This window comes from Salmo trutta, chromosome 1 (assembly GCF_901001165.1).
Source record: "Salmo trutta chromosome 1, fSalTru1.1, whole genome shotgun sequence".
In the NCBI taxonomy this organism is placed as follows: Eukaryota; Metazoa; Chordata; class Actinopteri; order Salmoniformes; family Salmonidae; genus Salmo; species Salmo trutta.
Window position 1 is genome coordinate 26,666,756 of NC_042957.1, and position 16,631 is coordinate 26,683,386.

General features: G+C 41.9%; 1 protein-coding gene across 3 annotated transcripts in view; it reads right to left on the minus strand.

Moving 5' to 3' along the window:
- Positions 1 to 417: 417 nt before the first annotated feature.
- The window catches only part of LOC115192519 (tubulinyl-Tyr carboxypeptidase 2), a 39,243-nt gene continuing 23,029 nt past the window's right edge, over positions 418 to 16,631 (minus strand). For all 3 annotated transcript variants that reach the window (XM_029751140.1, XM_029751145.1, XM_029751131.1), the window contains one exon: positions 418 to 3,745. In XM_029751140.1, the coding sequence (XP_029607000.1) occupies positions 3,676 to 3,745 (70 nt within the window). In that variant the 3' untranslated portion in view covers positions 418 to 3,675. The remainder of the gene's footprint in view (positions 3,746 to 16,631) is intronic.

A 16,631-nucleotide genomic window follows, 5' to 3' on the forward strand; every position in this document is an offset into this window, starting at 1 on the left:
TTGTCCAAAATATAAATAGTAAAGTACAGATACCCCAAAAAACTACTTAAGTAGTACTTTAAAGTATTTTTACTTAAGGGCTTTACACCACTGAGTTTACACTACAGAGAAAGAGAGCGAGAGAGAGGTATAACGTTCCCCGGCATTCCATGAGCTGCTTCAGAGATGAGAAATTAGGGATTAATTTTATAAATCATCTCTCTGTGTCGTTGCATGTCACACACAGCTGGTGTAAAAATATTAATAGAGACCTGGCATCCTGTGCTTGACTATATACAGAGAGATATCAGTGCAGTACAAAACCATACCCTACTGGGGAATATTCTGGAATTTCAGCATTTATATTTACTCCGATGGCGTCAAATCAGCCCGGTCTAGTCCTTCCTGTTGTGTAAAGTAATAACAACAAAGACAGAATTAAAAAGATAAATCATTTTTTATTATAACATGCTACAGTTGATAAAAAACATTGTCAACTGATCATTGTGACAGTAGGAGTTGGGAGGACATCATCTTCCACCAGTGGTAATAATGAAGAAAAAAAAACACTTTGTCATCATCATACATGTGAAAACAACAGGGACAGATTCTGAAGGCTCATTTCAAGAGAATAGTGAGTTCTGTTAGCCACATCAGGGCTTTTGAAGCCTCGTTCGTACCTGGCACTAAACATGCATCCTTGGTCCTGATCTTGCCCACATTCTAATTGTGCCCACACAATCAGATCATAATGTGTCTTTTGATTGTATACACCGGTCTACAAATGTGGGCACAATCAGGATGTGGACACAATCAGGACAAAGGACGCATGTTAGAACCAGGTATAAACGGGGCTTAAGAAATGCTTCCATTAGTTCTGCTGTTGATCTACCATTCATACTTATCCTCTTCCACTTCAGCCAATGGGACAAAAATCAGCCCTTTCCAGAAAGATATGACAACATTACCAGCCAACTGGTAGCTCTAGCGGCATTAGTATAGAGAGAACACTAACACCCAGAGTTCTAGTCACTTACATTCCCATTTATGAGAAGAGGCCAAGAGAACACCCCTCATGAAATGCACTTTAATACAGGTAAAGTAGTCTCATCTAAAAACTGAGTTACAGTTGTAAACACAAAGGTTAAGTAGAGTTCCACATCATGCTTAGAAAACAGCTAAATATTCAGTAGCGCTTAGCCCCAACAGCATTGCCTTTCAAGTTATCATCCACTGAATGCAGTAGTTGGTGGTACATTATAGTGGTGGCGGCTGTTTTCAGGTTAGTCATATTAGGTAGTTATTCAGATAACTTGATTCTTATATATATTTTTTTTAAACCACCATTTGGTAAATACAAAATCGCAAAGAAATCCATCTACAGTCATCATGAGGAGTGGTACCGTTTTTCTTCCACCGTATCCCGTTGGATGGTATGTAACGTTTCAAGCCTATTTAGTGTTCAACCTGTTAACAAAGCAAGGCCTTTGAAAATTGATACTGCTACAATGTGGAGTGTCCTTCTTTAAAATCACACATCATCATCATCATCATCAAAACAATGTGTTTTATGATGTGTTTCCACCACATCATAAAAACAACAAACTGCATGATTAAACACTGTACTGAGTAATATATCTATTCAAGAAACAGCAAAGAATCACCAATGGAACTCATCCATAACATGATTTAGCTCAAAACTAAACAGTTAAGAGTAAAAAAATCTATTTAAGCTACATCCCTTTCGAGTACTATCTTTCAGTTCTCAGATTTGCAGCAGTGAAAGCGGTCTTTTCTCCCGGTAAGTCTTTATTACGGCAGTTTTTAACAATAAGAGTGTTAAACCTCGCCTATATAGATTAGACAACGGATTGTATTGTGTAAAAAAGAAGCGCATTGTGCTTCTGTAGGATTGTAAAACCAAAGTCAAATATTAAGCTGGCTGTTTTGTGCTTAGAGTAGTCTTTCAGACGGCTGGTACCAATGACGTTGGCCTTAATGGTATGCTGTCAGACTAGCAGCACCAATTCACACTAATCAAAAAGGATCATATGAAACATCACTGCACTGATATTGTTCAAAATTCAATATAACAAGACTGGATTTCAATTCTGCTGCAATCTAGAAACCATTTGGATGGAGGAAGACATACGGTTATCTATCATTATTTGTTTGATGTGCATAGCTTCTTTAACCAAATGCTACAAAATTTGATATTGTTCAGTTGGCACCCTCCTGCATATCTGATGATGATTTTTGAATACAATAAAAAACATTCTAAACAATTTCGACAATGCATCCAGGCAGTTAAGAAGGCAAATGAGGAGCTTTAATTTGATTGATATGTCCGTCTTGCGGTGTTCAGTTCAGTGTTTGCATTCTTAACTTCAAGAAAGGCCTCTAGTTAGGAACTACATAACATTATCAAACATATGTTTTTGCATACAACTCTATAGTGAGGCATAAAAGAGATGACATTTGATTGAACCTAACTTAACGTGACAGGCGTAGAAACACGTTTTAGGGCGACTCCGCATTGGCTAGATTCAACCCAACGTCACTGTCAAATTCTTTTTGGAATAAAAGGTCATGTTCTGGCTAAGCTCCAAAGCATCATTGTCACCAGCTTTGATTTCTTTACAAGAACAATTGCTTAAAACATGAATTGATCTATACCAGGGATCCCCAACCCTGTTCCTGGAGAGCTACCGTCCTGTAGGTTTTCACTCCAACCCTAATCTAGCACACCTGATTCTAATAATTAGCTGGTTGATAAGTTGAATCAGGTTAGTTACAACTGGCGTTGGAGCGAAAACCTACAGCCCTGGTTTATGCTGTATCTGTGAGAAAGGAGGGCGGGCCGACAGAGACAGAGGGGATAATCTAACCCAGAGCTAACAGGGAGTCAGTCAAGGCTGGGGTTTGCCGCAGTACTCAGCAAGCTCTCTGCTTGACTGCTTTGGTCTTTGGCCCCTCTGGGTTCCCCTCACCTCAGGCCTACAGTACCTCTCTCTCTCTCTCATTCACTTCTAATCATCACACTGAGCTGCAGCTCAGCCCAGCGGATAACTACTCAACATTCTTTACAGGCTTAGGCAAAACAACAACTATTCAATCTAAAGAATCTTTACATTTTATGAAGGGCTTGAAAAAATAGATATGTCACACTATTTGATGTTTTTTTACATGGTGTCAGCATCAAATTCACAGCTTTTAAAGCTCGCTTCACATTGTAAATGTGACTGAAGTGTAACTGTTGATCTCCTTTTTACATAAAACAATGTAGAGCACCCTCACGTACAGTATGTACTTCCCTAAAGGCATGAGAGATCTTCATATGATGTCCGCTATTTAGACATAAGTCCTTTATTGAAAACATAATAGATGTGTATACAGAAGGCATACTGTCCTTCAGGAGTAGAGCAATGTTGAAATACTTATGATGTATGTGTTCGTACTGGATGTCAACCTCCAGGTTAGCACTGAGCATAATGCCATCATCTTCACCCTTTTAGAAGAGGCTGGTAAAACCCTATAAATACTTTATGAATATGATATACACAATGTCTGTTAAATAGATATCCCATTTGAGGGTTTGTGAGGCGGACTGGGGGGGTCAGAGTGCATGAAAGAAGCACCATGGACAGGAGAGGGTGGGATGGGGGTAGGGGGTCGCGGACACCAGGAGAATGAGTCTCAGATGCGGATCTGGTAGCCGTCATTCAAGGTACTGAGTTCTGCAGGCTTTCGATCCAGAGCTGCAGGTCTGCAAAAAGAGAGATCGGACCAATTAGCTTCAGCATCATATATTTTAGAGCAGTAAAAGACAAATAGCCAATCAGACTAAGGCCCTATCACGTTAGCTGATGAACTGTGTTGAACACCTCAGACACACTCAATAACGTCCTACTGAAGTGATGATCCTCTTTCACACACAGAGCAAAGGTAAGATGGGGAATAATTGACTAAACCATTTGCTCATGTAGAGAGCCAGTTAGTCAGTTCCCCAGTGTCAGTGAAGCCTGGGGCATCCTTTAGTGTCATGACCTGGGTGTAATACTGTTTTATGAAGTGTGGTCACGTAGACTGGCTCCCCATAGGTTCTCATCAGCATAGTGCAGTTGTCCTTGGGCTGAGGAGAGCAGAGGCGCAGAATTTTCTGACACACACACACGCACGCACGCACGCACACACACACACACACACACACACACACACACACACACACACACACACACACACACACACACACACACACACACACACACACACACACACACACACACACACACACACACACACACACACACACACACACACACACACACACACACACACACCGTCAGGCTATCAGAAGCATCTGATACCTATTGTTGAGCTCAGAGAGTAAGAGTGAGTGATACCAGAATAGGTATTGGGTTTGTGCTGTAAAACAAACACACACATTTAGTTTGTCAGGGAACTCAGAGGGAAATAGAGGAAGAGTTCGAGAAAGAGAGGGAGGTACGGGGCAGACAGAAAGGGAGCAGTGAGTGAGAGAAAGAGAGATAGAGAGTGAAGTATGAAGTAGCGTCAGGACAGTCAGACAGTCAGACATCACTTTATAATCCTGCACTGTGGTGTTGCTGTCCTGTCAGCTCAGCCCTGCAGAGTTCTAGCACACAACACTGGCACTGCTAACACACACACACACACACACACTATGCAACCAAACCTGGGTTCTCAGACCCAAAATATCCACACACACACACACACACACACACACACACACACACACACACACACACACACACACACACTGCAACCAAACCTGGGTTCTCAGACCCAAAATATCCACACACACACACACACACACACATACACACACACACACACACACACACACACACACACACACCTGGGTTCTCAGACCCAAAATATCCACACACACACACACACACACCTGGGTTCTCAGACCCAAAATATCCACACACACACACACATACACACACAGCAACTTCTATCTCACTGACAAAAATACATTTCAAAGAGAATAAGTATTTCTAAAAAGAGGCTTACGGGTTAGACATTCATAAATAAGCACTATCCATAGTAACCAATGTTTCATATTTCTCCTCTAATGTTGTCTGTTTTCAATATTCTGCTTGGCTCGAAGACCTGAAGGCACTCCTCCTGTCAGTGTTTCTCATGCTCCATTCCCTCCCTCAGAGTCTATTTCCTGCTCAGCAGGGTTGGGGTTAATTCCCCAAATTCAATTATACTTCAATTCTCTCTTGCTGTAAATTCCATTTAATTCAATTCAAATTCCAGATCAGTCTTTGAATTCAGAGATAATTCAATTCTTCTAAATTCCAATGTTAGGTCAATTACAATAATTAAATTCCCAATTCAATTTTATCCCCAACAATTCCACAACTTCCAATTAGATTTCAATTCCCTCAGGCTTTCAGGCTGATTATGTCACTGTTTAAACAGCCTAGCAATACTGCAAATAGAGAAATATTTGAAAACAAATCCTGCATTCAACGTTTGATACTATGTGCATTAATTCCATTAACTAGGAAATGTAAAAATACTGAATTCTAATTAAATTAAATGATATTAAATTCCACATATGAAATTCCAATTCAAAAAGTCCAAACAGTCTTACTACAATTCAATTACAATTACATAACTTGAATGATTGTTGAAATTCAAATTGAATTCAACATAAATTCTCCACTTGAGTGAATTCAATAATTAAATTGGAATTTCAAATGAAATTGGAATTGACCCTAACCCTGCTGCTCAGTCTCCCCCATCCATCGATCCCCATCTCTCCAGCTCCCTCCGCCAGAAATAGTGAGAATAAGCACTCATCTCAACATCAAACCACTCCATCGATGCAGGCCGTGTATGTGTGAGAGTATCGGAGAATACTTCTTCAGTACCCTGGACAGCGCTCCAACTCCCTCCCCTGCTGCTCCGATCAATAGCAATCTGTCTTCCAGGGAGAGGCGGTACACTTAGAGGCCAGGCTTCAACACTCAAAGCACCTAGTCAGTCGATCAGTTAGTAAGACAGGCGTCAACTCTCTCTGAGCCACACCATTCTCACACCCCATTCTCACATTAAGGCTTCCCAGCAGCCCTTGTTAAAAGCCCATCTTTCACCACAAGCCTCGGAATTATCATCATTCCTCAACACAAAGGAACACCACTTCTGACCATTCATCAGAATAAAGCCCTAAGTCCTTAGAGAGAGGACAAATTACTTGAGGGTTGGCTTTCTGTTTTAGGGCTGATCAAAACAATTACAACAGTGATGATCCCCTGTAGGGATCACAGTCCAACATGCCACTGCATGGGTTTCAAAGCTGATTACACAACACAGACCAAAGAGCTCTGTTGAACAATGATAACTCTGGTTTTGGGCAAAGTAAGGAGAGGCAAGTCTATGCTCACTGATGCCAAAGCAGAAAGCAGCAGAGGTGATGGCAGTGACCTTTTCTGGTTAGTTGAGTCAGTTGTCACAGGGGGCCACACTGGCTCTGGGACACTCTGGTTGAGGTTACTTATATGGGCTGACCAGTATTGAGGAGAGTAGGCAGGGGGTGTGGAGGGGAAACACAAGGACAGAGGTCCTAGTAGGCAGAGGACTGTTAGCAGACTATGCCACATGTCTGAACGTGGATGACTGCCCAGAACTGAAGGTACAGAGGGCAGAGGAGGTGGTCTGTGGTGGTTAGGGGAGTCACAGGACATGGGGGGCCAGTGAGCCAGAGGACTCTGTGGTGTCTGAGGCTCCATGTATGGACCCTAGGCTAGCAGGCAGAGGAGAGGAGAGGCTGCAGGCCTAGACTCCGAGCTCTGAGGAAGAGAATGTATTCTGACAGGCCAGAAGCTCAGAGCAGGAAAAGGACAAACACAGCAGTTAACATTCAGCAGCCAGCCCTTCCCAGCCCATTACAGAATAGACAACAGCCAGCCCAGCTGCAGTACAGGCTGCCTCTACAATGTACAGCTAAAAAGGAAAGACAGTGAAGATACGAACAGGAATGACAATGACAATTTTGTCTAAAGCAACGGGTCTGACCATCTCTGACTTTCCTTGTCTAAACAACATCATTGAATATTTCATTTTTCCGTAAACAGGTGGTTTCCTTCCAAGCATTAACATATTCCAGTATTATAAACTGGGTGGTTCGAGCCCTGAATGCTGATTGGCTAACAGCCGTGGCATATCAGACCGTATACCACGGCTATGACAAAACATGTATTTTTACTGCTCTAATTGCAGTACGTTGGTAACCAGTTTCTAATAGCAGTAAGGCACCTTGGGGGGGTTTGTGGTATTTGACGGGTTGTGTCATGCCTAGGAACAGACCTTAGCCATGGTATATTGGCCATATAACCACACCTCCTCAGGCCTTTTTGCTTAAATATAACCTTGCATTTGATATTGGGAAACTGGGCGGATCTAGAAGGTTTCTTGGAGAGCAAATCTATAATTGTTTAGTAGCGATGTGACTGTCTCCTATGATGAAGCCAGATGAAAGTGACACAGCCAGAAGAGTGGTAAAGCAGAAGGTTGGCCTAGGGGTCTGTCAGCCTGTCTGAGAGCAAGATCCTAGGGAGGAAATCAATATTTATAATATTCATACACCTTCGTCTCCAGTGTGACACTTCCCACTGGGCACAGACGTCAATTCAACATCTATTCCACGTTGGCTCAACATAATTTCATTGAAATGACATGGAAACAACGTTGATTCAACCAGTATGTGCCCAGTGGGTTATGACTATTTCATCTCTGTCTCTAAAGTCCATCTGCTGCAAAGACTTTGTCTACAAAGTGAAGTGAATTTCAGACTTTATCTCAGCTTCACATTTGAGTGTTAATGAGAACGATCATGCTGTGCTGAAGCCCACTGCTCAGCAGAGCTCCAGATAACTGCCTTAAGTGCATTACCTCCGTATTCAGTCTTTTTAATGGCACTGCTAACATCTATGGGTACATCTACTGAACCATTCATCCACAACAGAGGAGATTTTCCAAGCTATTCAGGGATACATTAAGCTCTCAAGTCTAGCTTTCATTCTGCATTTAACCAATTTTAACACGTTCATAAATCACTGTGGGGATAAAACTCCTGTCTTCGCCAATCAATGTTATTTGGCAGCATTCGCGCCATTAAACAAACCCAACATCTACAAATCTCTGAGGAGGCTTTGCTCGATGAGCAGGCAATGGATGGAGAGAAGAGAGCATTAGCAGGCTTCCACAGATCGGCTAGAATAACATGCTGACCACACCGCCCGCGTCGCGTGCGCGAGCTTTGAAAAATACATTTACACATACATGTTATTCAATCATTGCACCCACAATGCTCGCGCATGTCAACGAGCATCTGCGAGGCCAGGCGCTAAAATAGAACCCGCCTCTCCCATCTCCTCATTGGTTTTTAGGAGCATATACCCACGTGGGTGATTGAAAGATGAACAGAGGTCCACACTGCAGTCCAGTTGGTGGTGGTAATACACCTTAAAGTTGGTCCAAGTCCAAAGAAGAAGAAGAAGTCCAAAGGAGGAGAGATTACTAGAAACAAACTTGGTTTACCCTTTTATCTGTGGATTAATTGTCGGAGTAGAGGACCTTGTGCACTTCAGGTAAAATAACAACCCAATGTTTATATCCCAGGACAAATTAGCTAGCAACAGCAAGCTAGCTAGCTAAATTGCCATAAATGTTTAATGCTTTTCAACCTGTCCCCAAATTAATATAGTTGGTTCAGATTTTTCAACCTGCGTGTCCTGATCGCGTCTGGTGTGGATGGACAAAATCAACATGCACACGAGCGGTGTGGTCAGCATGTTACTCTCCAATCTTTGTACACAAACTCTGACTGCTGATGACATTTTCTGAGGCGCTGGCTGAACAAAAATGTATATGCCATAGCCAGGGACTCGGATAGACTATGTTGGTTGGCTCTGGGTTTGTGGTGAATAATTGAAGGTGTTGGTGACAGATGACAATGACGTCTCCCTAGGGGGGACGTGTAGACCGTTACGGGAAAAAACACATGAGTTTCACATGAAATTTCAGGTGAAATCATGTGATTTTCCACATGTGAAGTCATGTGTTTTTTTTCAGTAAGAAAATGTGACACGTGACATTGAGGACGTATCAGGGGTTGGACAAGACTCTCTTCCTCAATAATTCATATCTTACAGGAGGCATCAGGCAGAGAGGTGGGTGTCTAAGAAGAGGCTCACAATTAATCCCATCAGATTGGAAGGTGGTACTGAACACATACAGTGCTGTGAAAAAGTATTTGCCTCCTTTCAAATTTTCTCAACTTTTGCATATTTTATATACTGACTGTTATCAGATCTTCAAACAAAACCTAATATTAAATCAAGGGAACCTGAGTGAACAAATAAGACAACAATTTCATTTATTTCATAAACAAAGTTATGCAACACCCAATGCCCCTGTGTGAAAAAGTAATTACCCCCTTACAGTCAATTTGTGGTTGTGCCACCTTTAGCTGCAATGACTCCAACCAAACGCTTCCTGCTGTTGTTGATCAGTTTCTCACATCGCTGTGGGAGAATTTTGGCCCACTCTTGCATGCAGAACTGCTTTAACTAAGTGACATTTGTGGGTTTTCAAGCATGAACTGCTCGTTTCAAATCCTGCCACAACATCTCAATTGGGATTAGGTTTGGACTTTGGCTAGGCCATTCCAAAACTTCAAATGTGTTGCTTTTCAGCCATTTTCATGTAGACATGATTGTGTGTTTTGCATCATTGTCTTGCTGCATGACCCAGCTGCTCTTCCATCCGTCTATGAGCTGGAGCTGAAGCTGAAGAGCAGCTGGGTCATGCAGCAAGACAATGATGCAAAACACACAATCAAGTCAACATGAAAATGGTTAAAAAGCAAAACATTTGCAATGGCCTAATCAAAGTCCAGACCTAACCCCAATTGAGATGTTGTGGCAGGACTTGAAACGAGCAGTTCATGCTTGAAAACCCAGAAATGTCGCCGAGTTAAAGCAGTTCTGCATGCAAGAGTGGGCCAAAATTCCTCCACAGCGATGTGAGAGACTGATCAACAAATACAGGTAGCATTTGGTTGCAGTCATGGCAGCTAAAGGTGGCACATCCAGTTACTGAGTGTTGGGTTTTACATAACTTTGTTAAATAAAGAAAAGTAGTATCACTTTTTTTTGTTATTTGTAAACTCAGGTTCCCTTTATCTAATATTAGGTTTTGGTTGAAGATCTGATAACATTCAGCATAAAAAATATGCACAAATCGAGAAAATCAGAGAGGGGCAAATACTTTTTCACGGCACTGTCGATCTCAGCCTGCAGGCCCTCTTTAAATGTCACTGTTGTTCACTTAGAAGAGCCTCTTCCCACTCCTTTGGTCTGTCAGGAAAGATAATGTGCATCATTAGTCTTAATTACTATGGTGTAAGAGGCTATTGTCAAGCCACTTCAAGTGGGGATTACGCACATGAAGAAACTCACATTCAGAATTGCATACCCACACACTCCCCTGCGTATACATTTGGAAAGCGAAGCTAAAACCATTCATTTGGCTCTATACTCCAGCATTTTGGATTTGAGATCAAATGTTCATATGAGGCGACAGTACAGAATGTACTTTACTGTAAATATAAATAAGAATAGAATATGTTTCTGAACATTTCTATATTAATGTGAATGCTACCATGATTACAGGTAATCATGAACAAATCGTGAATAATGATTATGAGTGAGAAACTTACAGATGCACAAAGATCATACCCCTAAAACATGCTACCCTCTCACCATTACGAATAACAGAAGAGGTTAGCATTTTGGGGGGGTATGATAGTTATGGCTCTGTAACTTTCTCATTCATCATTAGACACAATTCATTCATGATTATCCGTAATCATGGTAGCATCCACATTAATGTAGAAGAGTTCAGAAACATATTCTATTCTTATTTACAATCAAATTTATTCCAATATGACACAATGCATTATTTACCATTAATTTCTATTTGGCACAACAAAATCCGAAACACAACCGAAAGAAACAGCAAATGCATCCAACAAGTTTGTAGAGTCACAAGCTTGATGTAATCATTGCGTGCTATGAATATGGGACCAAATACTAAACATTTGACTACTTTAATACCCAAGTGAATTTGTCCAAATACTTATGATACCTTCAAATGTGGGGACTAGACACATTAAGTTCTTTCATTTCTAAAGGACAAAACAGATCATTAAAATACCCTCAAACAAAAGGTGACATTCTGTACTGTTGCTTCATATCAAACATTTAATCAGATTAGAGCCAAATGACAAGTTTTACCATCACTGTCTAAATAAACATGTAGTGTGGCTTCTTGAGTGGTACAGTGGTCTAAGGCACTGCATCGCAGTAATAGCTGTAACACTAGAGATTCTGGGTTCGAGTCCAGGCTCTGTCGCAGCCGGCCGCGACCGGGAGACCCATGGGGCGGCGCACAACTGGCCCAGCGTCGTCCGGGTTAGGGGAGGGTTTGGCCGGCAGGGATGTCCTTGTCCCATCGTGCACTAGCGACTTCTGTGGTGGGCTGGGCGCAGTGCACGCTGACAAGGTCGCCAGGTGTACGGTGTTTCCTCTGGCGCATTGTGTCAAGAAGCAGTGCGGCTTGGTTGGGTTGTGTTTCGGGGGATGCACGGCTCTCGACCTTTGACTCTCTCGAGTCTGTATGTGTAACGTCTGCTTCCAACTCACACCCTCAAACACGTAGGACCCCTGAATGCAGCTCACTTTCCAGATTCAAATCACCTGTTCACACACCTGTATGTCATTATCACACACTATTAGGTTCAGTTCTTTGCACCCCGTCACTGTGAGGTATTGTTTGTTTTGTGATACTTCTTTCGGAGCTCTGTTTTTTCCCGTAATTTAATCCTCCTGTGTATGATAGTTTTTGCCTGCCTCACTAATGACTCCTGTTGCCTATTCCCTGCCTGTACTTTAGATCGGATTTCCTGTTATCAACCTATTACCTGCCTGTACTTTAGATCGGATTTCCTGTTATCAACCTATTACCTGATCTCCTGGAATACGTTACTAGCCTTTTCCCTGCCTGTACTGTTACCGTTTTGGACCCCCTGTGTATGACCTTCTGCCTGCCCCTGGACCCAGCTACCTGCCTCCTCCTGTGGTCCTTTACAAATAAACACCTGGTGCACCCTGCACTTGAAACCAGCTGTCTGTCTCCCCTCGTGTTCAATACAGTACAGGAGTTGCAGCGATGAGACAAGACTGTAAATACCAATTGAATACCACAAAATTGGGGAGAAAAAGGGGTAAAAAATGTAAATGACATAAAAAATATAAATTAAAATAAATACGTAGTGTATAAATGCACACACACGCGCGTGACCACACGCACACAGACACACACATGCTAGATTACAACACACACAAACATAACCCATGCATGACAAAATCCAACATTAGCCTTTGGATTGCTGAGCTGAGTTATGACTTAAAAAACATATCTAGTCAGTCTGAGCTGGGCTGTACAAGGGTGATTACTAGAAGGCATCTCTCATGTATGTAGATCCTCCTCTCTGTGTTCCCTGAATAATGTTGTAGCTGCTACACCCTGAGCCAGCCCCAGATCCTATTACAGCCTCAGCCTGCCCTCTGTCAGCTGAGAGGACACCAAACCAGGCCAGGAGGATGGGTAAGAAGGCTCTCATCTTACCAGATAGCAACAGGGCACTGTGGTGTGTGTGTGTGTGTGTGTGTGTGTGTGTGTGTGTGTGTGTGTGTGTGTGTGTGTGTGTGTGTGTGTGTGTGCGCGCACGTTAGAGATGAGTGGGTTGACTCATAACCCGTAGACCCTGCGGTTATATCCAAGGGGCGGGCGGGTTTAGGATCATGAAACATTGTGTGGATGAAGGGTGGGTGGGCTGAATAAAGAGAAAACAATACATACAAAAATCCATAAATGTATCATTCTTGTGCAATTTATATCTATAGGCAACATTGAGATTTTTCTTTCCTTAGTGTGTAAGCAGCTTTAGGGCCTAACTTTAAGCGAGCCAAATAGCCTCATTTCCAAATAATCTACTCGCCAAATAGCTTACTCGCCAAATGCTTTTGGGAATGGGAATAAAAAGTTAACGTCGATCCACTGAGGCAAAAAGAGCAATGTTGGTGTTTAATTCAATAAGAGAAAAGCTGCGAAATGGAGAGTTGAAAATAAAGGGAAAGGGAGGGCCAGAAAAGTCATGTTTGGGAAAGATTTGGTGAAGTGGTAGATGATTGTGAGGTGCTATACAAATTTGACAGTCACAAGACGGGGATTTTAAATAAATAAAATAAAATTGTATTGGTCGTGTACACATATTGTGCAGCTGTTATCGCGGATGTAGTGAAATGCCTATGTTCCTAGCTCCAACAGTGCAGTAATAACAATACAAAACAATACACGCAAATCCCCCAAAATTAAAAGAAAGGAATGAAGAAATAGAAGGTGTTTAGCTTGTCCGGGAGCAAGGCGTCTGTGTCCGCAACGTGACTGGCTTTCCCTTTATAATCTGTGACTGTTTGGAGACCCTGCCACATACGTCTCTTGTCTGAGCCGTTGAATTGCGATTCCACTTTGTCTCTGTACTGTCGTTTTGCTTTTTTGATTGCCTTATGGAGTGCACAGCTGGTCTGTCTGTATACGTCCATGTTCCCAGTCACCTTGCTGTGGTTCGCTCTTTCAGTTTTGCACGAATGCTGCCATCTATCCACAGTTTGGATAAGTTCTAATAGTCACAGTGGGAACAACATCCTCAATGCACTTGCTGATGAGCTCAGTCACCGAGTCAGTGTATATATCAATACTATTCTCAGAGGCAATCCAGAACATATCCCAGTCTGTGTGATCGGCCAATGGCAAGTAGGTCTATGGCACGTCAATGGAACTGTAGTCTACTGTTTGTATTTGTATTTACTAAGGATCCCCATTAACTGCTGCCAGTTACTCTTCCTGGAGTCCATCAACATTAAGGCAGTAATATACAATTCAAAATATTACATGCCATTACATGTCATAACACTTTTCACAACACATTAAGTACAGTTGTAGTTGGGAGTTTACATACACTTAGATTGGAGTCATTAAAACTCGTTTTGTAACCACTCCACAAATTTCTTGTTAACAAACTATAGTTTTGGCAAGTGGGTTAGGACATCTACTTTGTCCATGATACAAGTCATTTTTCCAACAATTGTTTACAGATTATTTCACTTATAATTCACTGTATCACAATTCCAGTGGGTCAGAAGTCTACATACACTAAGTTGACTGTGCCTTCAAACAGCTTGGAAAATTCCAGAAAATGATGTCATGGCTTTAGAAGCTTCTGATAGGCTAATTGACATAATTTGAGTCAATTGGAGGTGTACCTGTGGATGTATTTCAAGGCCTACCTTCAAACTCAGTGCCTCTTTGCTTGACATCATGGGAAAATCAAAAGAAATCAGCCAAGAACTCCACAAGTCTGGTTCCTCCTTGGGAGCAATTTTCAAATGCCTGAAGGTACCACGTTCATCTGTACAAACAATAGTACACAAGTATAAACACCATGTGACCACGCAGCCATCATACCGCTCAGGAACGAGGCGCATTCTGTCTCCTAGAAATGAACGTACTTTGGTGCGAAAAGTGCAAATGAATCCCAAAACAACAGCAAAATACCTTCTGAAGATGCTGGAGGAAACAGGTACAAAAGTATCTATATCCACAGTAAAATGAGTTCTATATCGACATAACCTGAAAGGCCGCTCAGAAGGGAAGAAGCCACTGCTCCAAAACCGCCATAAAAAAGCCAGACTGCGGTTTGCAACTGCACATGGGGTAAAAGATCGTACTTTTTGGAGAAATATCCTCTGGTCTGATGAAGCAAAAATAGAACTGTTTGACCATAATGACCATCGTTATATTTGGAGGAAAAAGGGGGAGGCTTACAAGCCGAAGAACACCATCCCAACCGTGAAGCACGGGGGTGGCAACATCATGTTGTGGGGGTGCTTTGCTGCAGGAGGGACTGGTGCACTTCACAAAATAGATGGCATCATGAGGGAGGAAAATTATGTGGATATATTGAAGCAACATCTCAAGACATCAGTCAGGAAGTTAAAGCTTGGTCGCAAATGGGTCTTCCAAATGGACAATGACCCCAAGCATACTTCCAAAGTTGTGGCAAAATGGCTTAAGTACAGTTGAAGTTGGGAGTTTACATACACTTAGGTTGGAGTCATTAAAACTCGTTTTGCAACCACTCCACAAATTTCTTGTTAACAAACTATAGTTTTGGCAAGTGGGTAAGGACATCTACTTTGTGCATCTACTCTCCATGAGACATCTACTCTCCATGAGAGATTGACATGCATATTATTAATGTTAGCTTTCCGTGTACATGTTCTGAGCCAATTGTAATTTTCCCAAGTCCCTCTTTGTGGCACCTGACCACATGGCCAGACAGTAGTCCAGGTGCGACAAAATTTGGGCCTGTGGGACCTGCCTTGTTGATAGTGTTGTTAAGAAGGCAGAGCAACACTTTATTATGGACAGACTTCTCCTGATCTTAGCTACTGTTGCATCAACATGTTTTGAACATAGCCGTTTACAATCCAGGGTTACTCCAAGCAGTTTAGTCACCTCAACTTGCTCAATTTCCATTCGCTCAATTCATTATCAGATGAGGTTTAGGGTTTAGTGAATGATTTGTCCCAAAACCAATGCTTTTACTTTTTGAAATATTTTGTACTAACTTATTTCTTGCCACCCATTGTTAGTGTTGCAGTGATTTCACTCGCTGTAGTAGCTGACGTGTATAGTGTTGAGTGATCCGCATACATATACACACTGGCTTTACTCAAAGCCAGTGGCAGGCCATTAGTAAAGATTGAAAAAATGAAGGGGCCTAGACAGCTTCCCAGGGGAATGCCTGATTCTACCTGGATTATGTTGGAGAGGCTTCCAATAATGTTACGGCTACACGTTCCGCAAGTGCAATACACCAAAATAAAGCTTAAAGTCTTGTTAATCCAGCCACCATGTCAGATTATCTGAGGACAGCACCCCACCATACAAACACATGAAAATCATATTTCAACCAAGCAGGTGCGACACGAAAGTCAGAAATAACGATATAATTCCTGCCTTACCTTTGAAGATCTTCTTCTGTTGGCACTCCAATATGTCCCAGAAACATCACAAATGGTCCTTTTGTTCGATTAACTCCTTTTTTATATCCCCAAAATGTCAATTTTCCAACTCGCCCAACATGACTACAAATTATCTAATAAGTTACCTGTAAACTTTGTCCAAACATTTCAAACAACTTCCTAATCCACCCTTAGGTATCCTAAAACGTAAATAATCGATAAAATTTAAGACGGAATATACTGTGTTCAATAGCAGATAAAATCAAAGTGGAGCGAGCTCCAGGTCGCACGCCCCAAACAAGAGTCCACTTGGCTTGACACTCATTCTGAATAGCCATACTTCTTCATTTCTCAAAGGAAAAACATCAACCAATTTCTAAAGACTGTTGACATCTAGTGGAAGCCATAGGAACTGCAACCAGGTGCCTCATAAATCTAGTT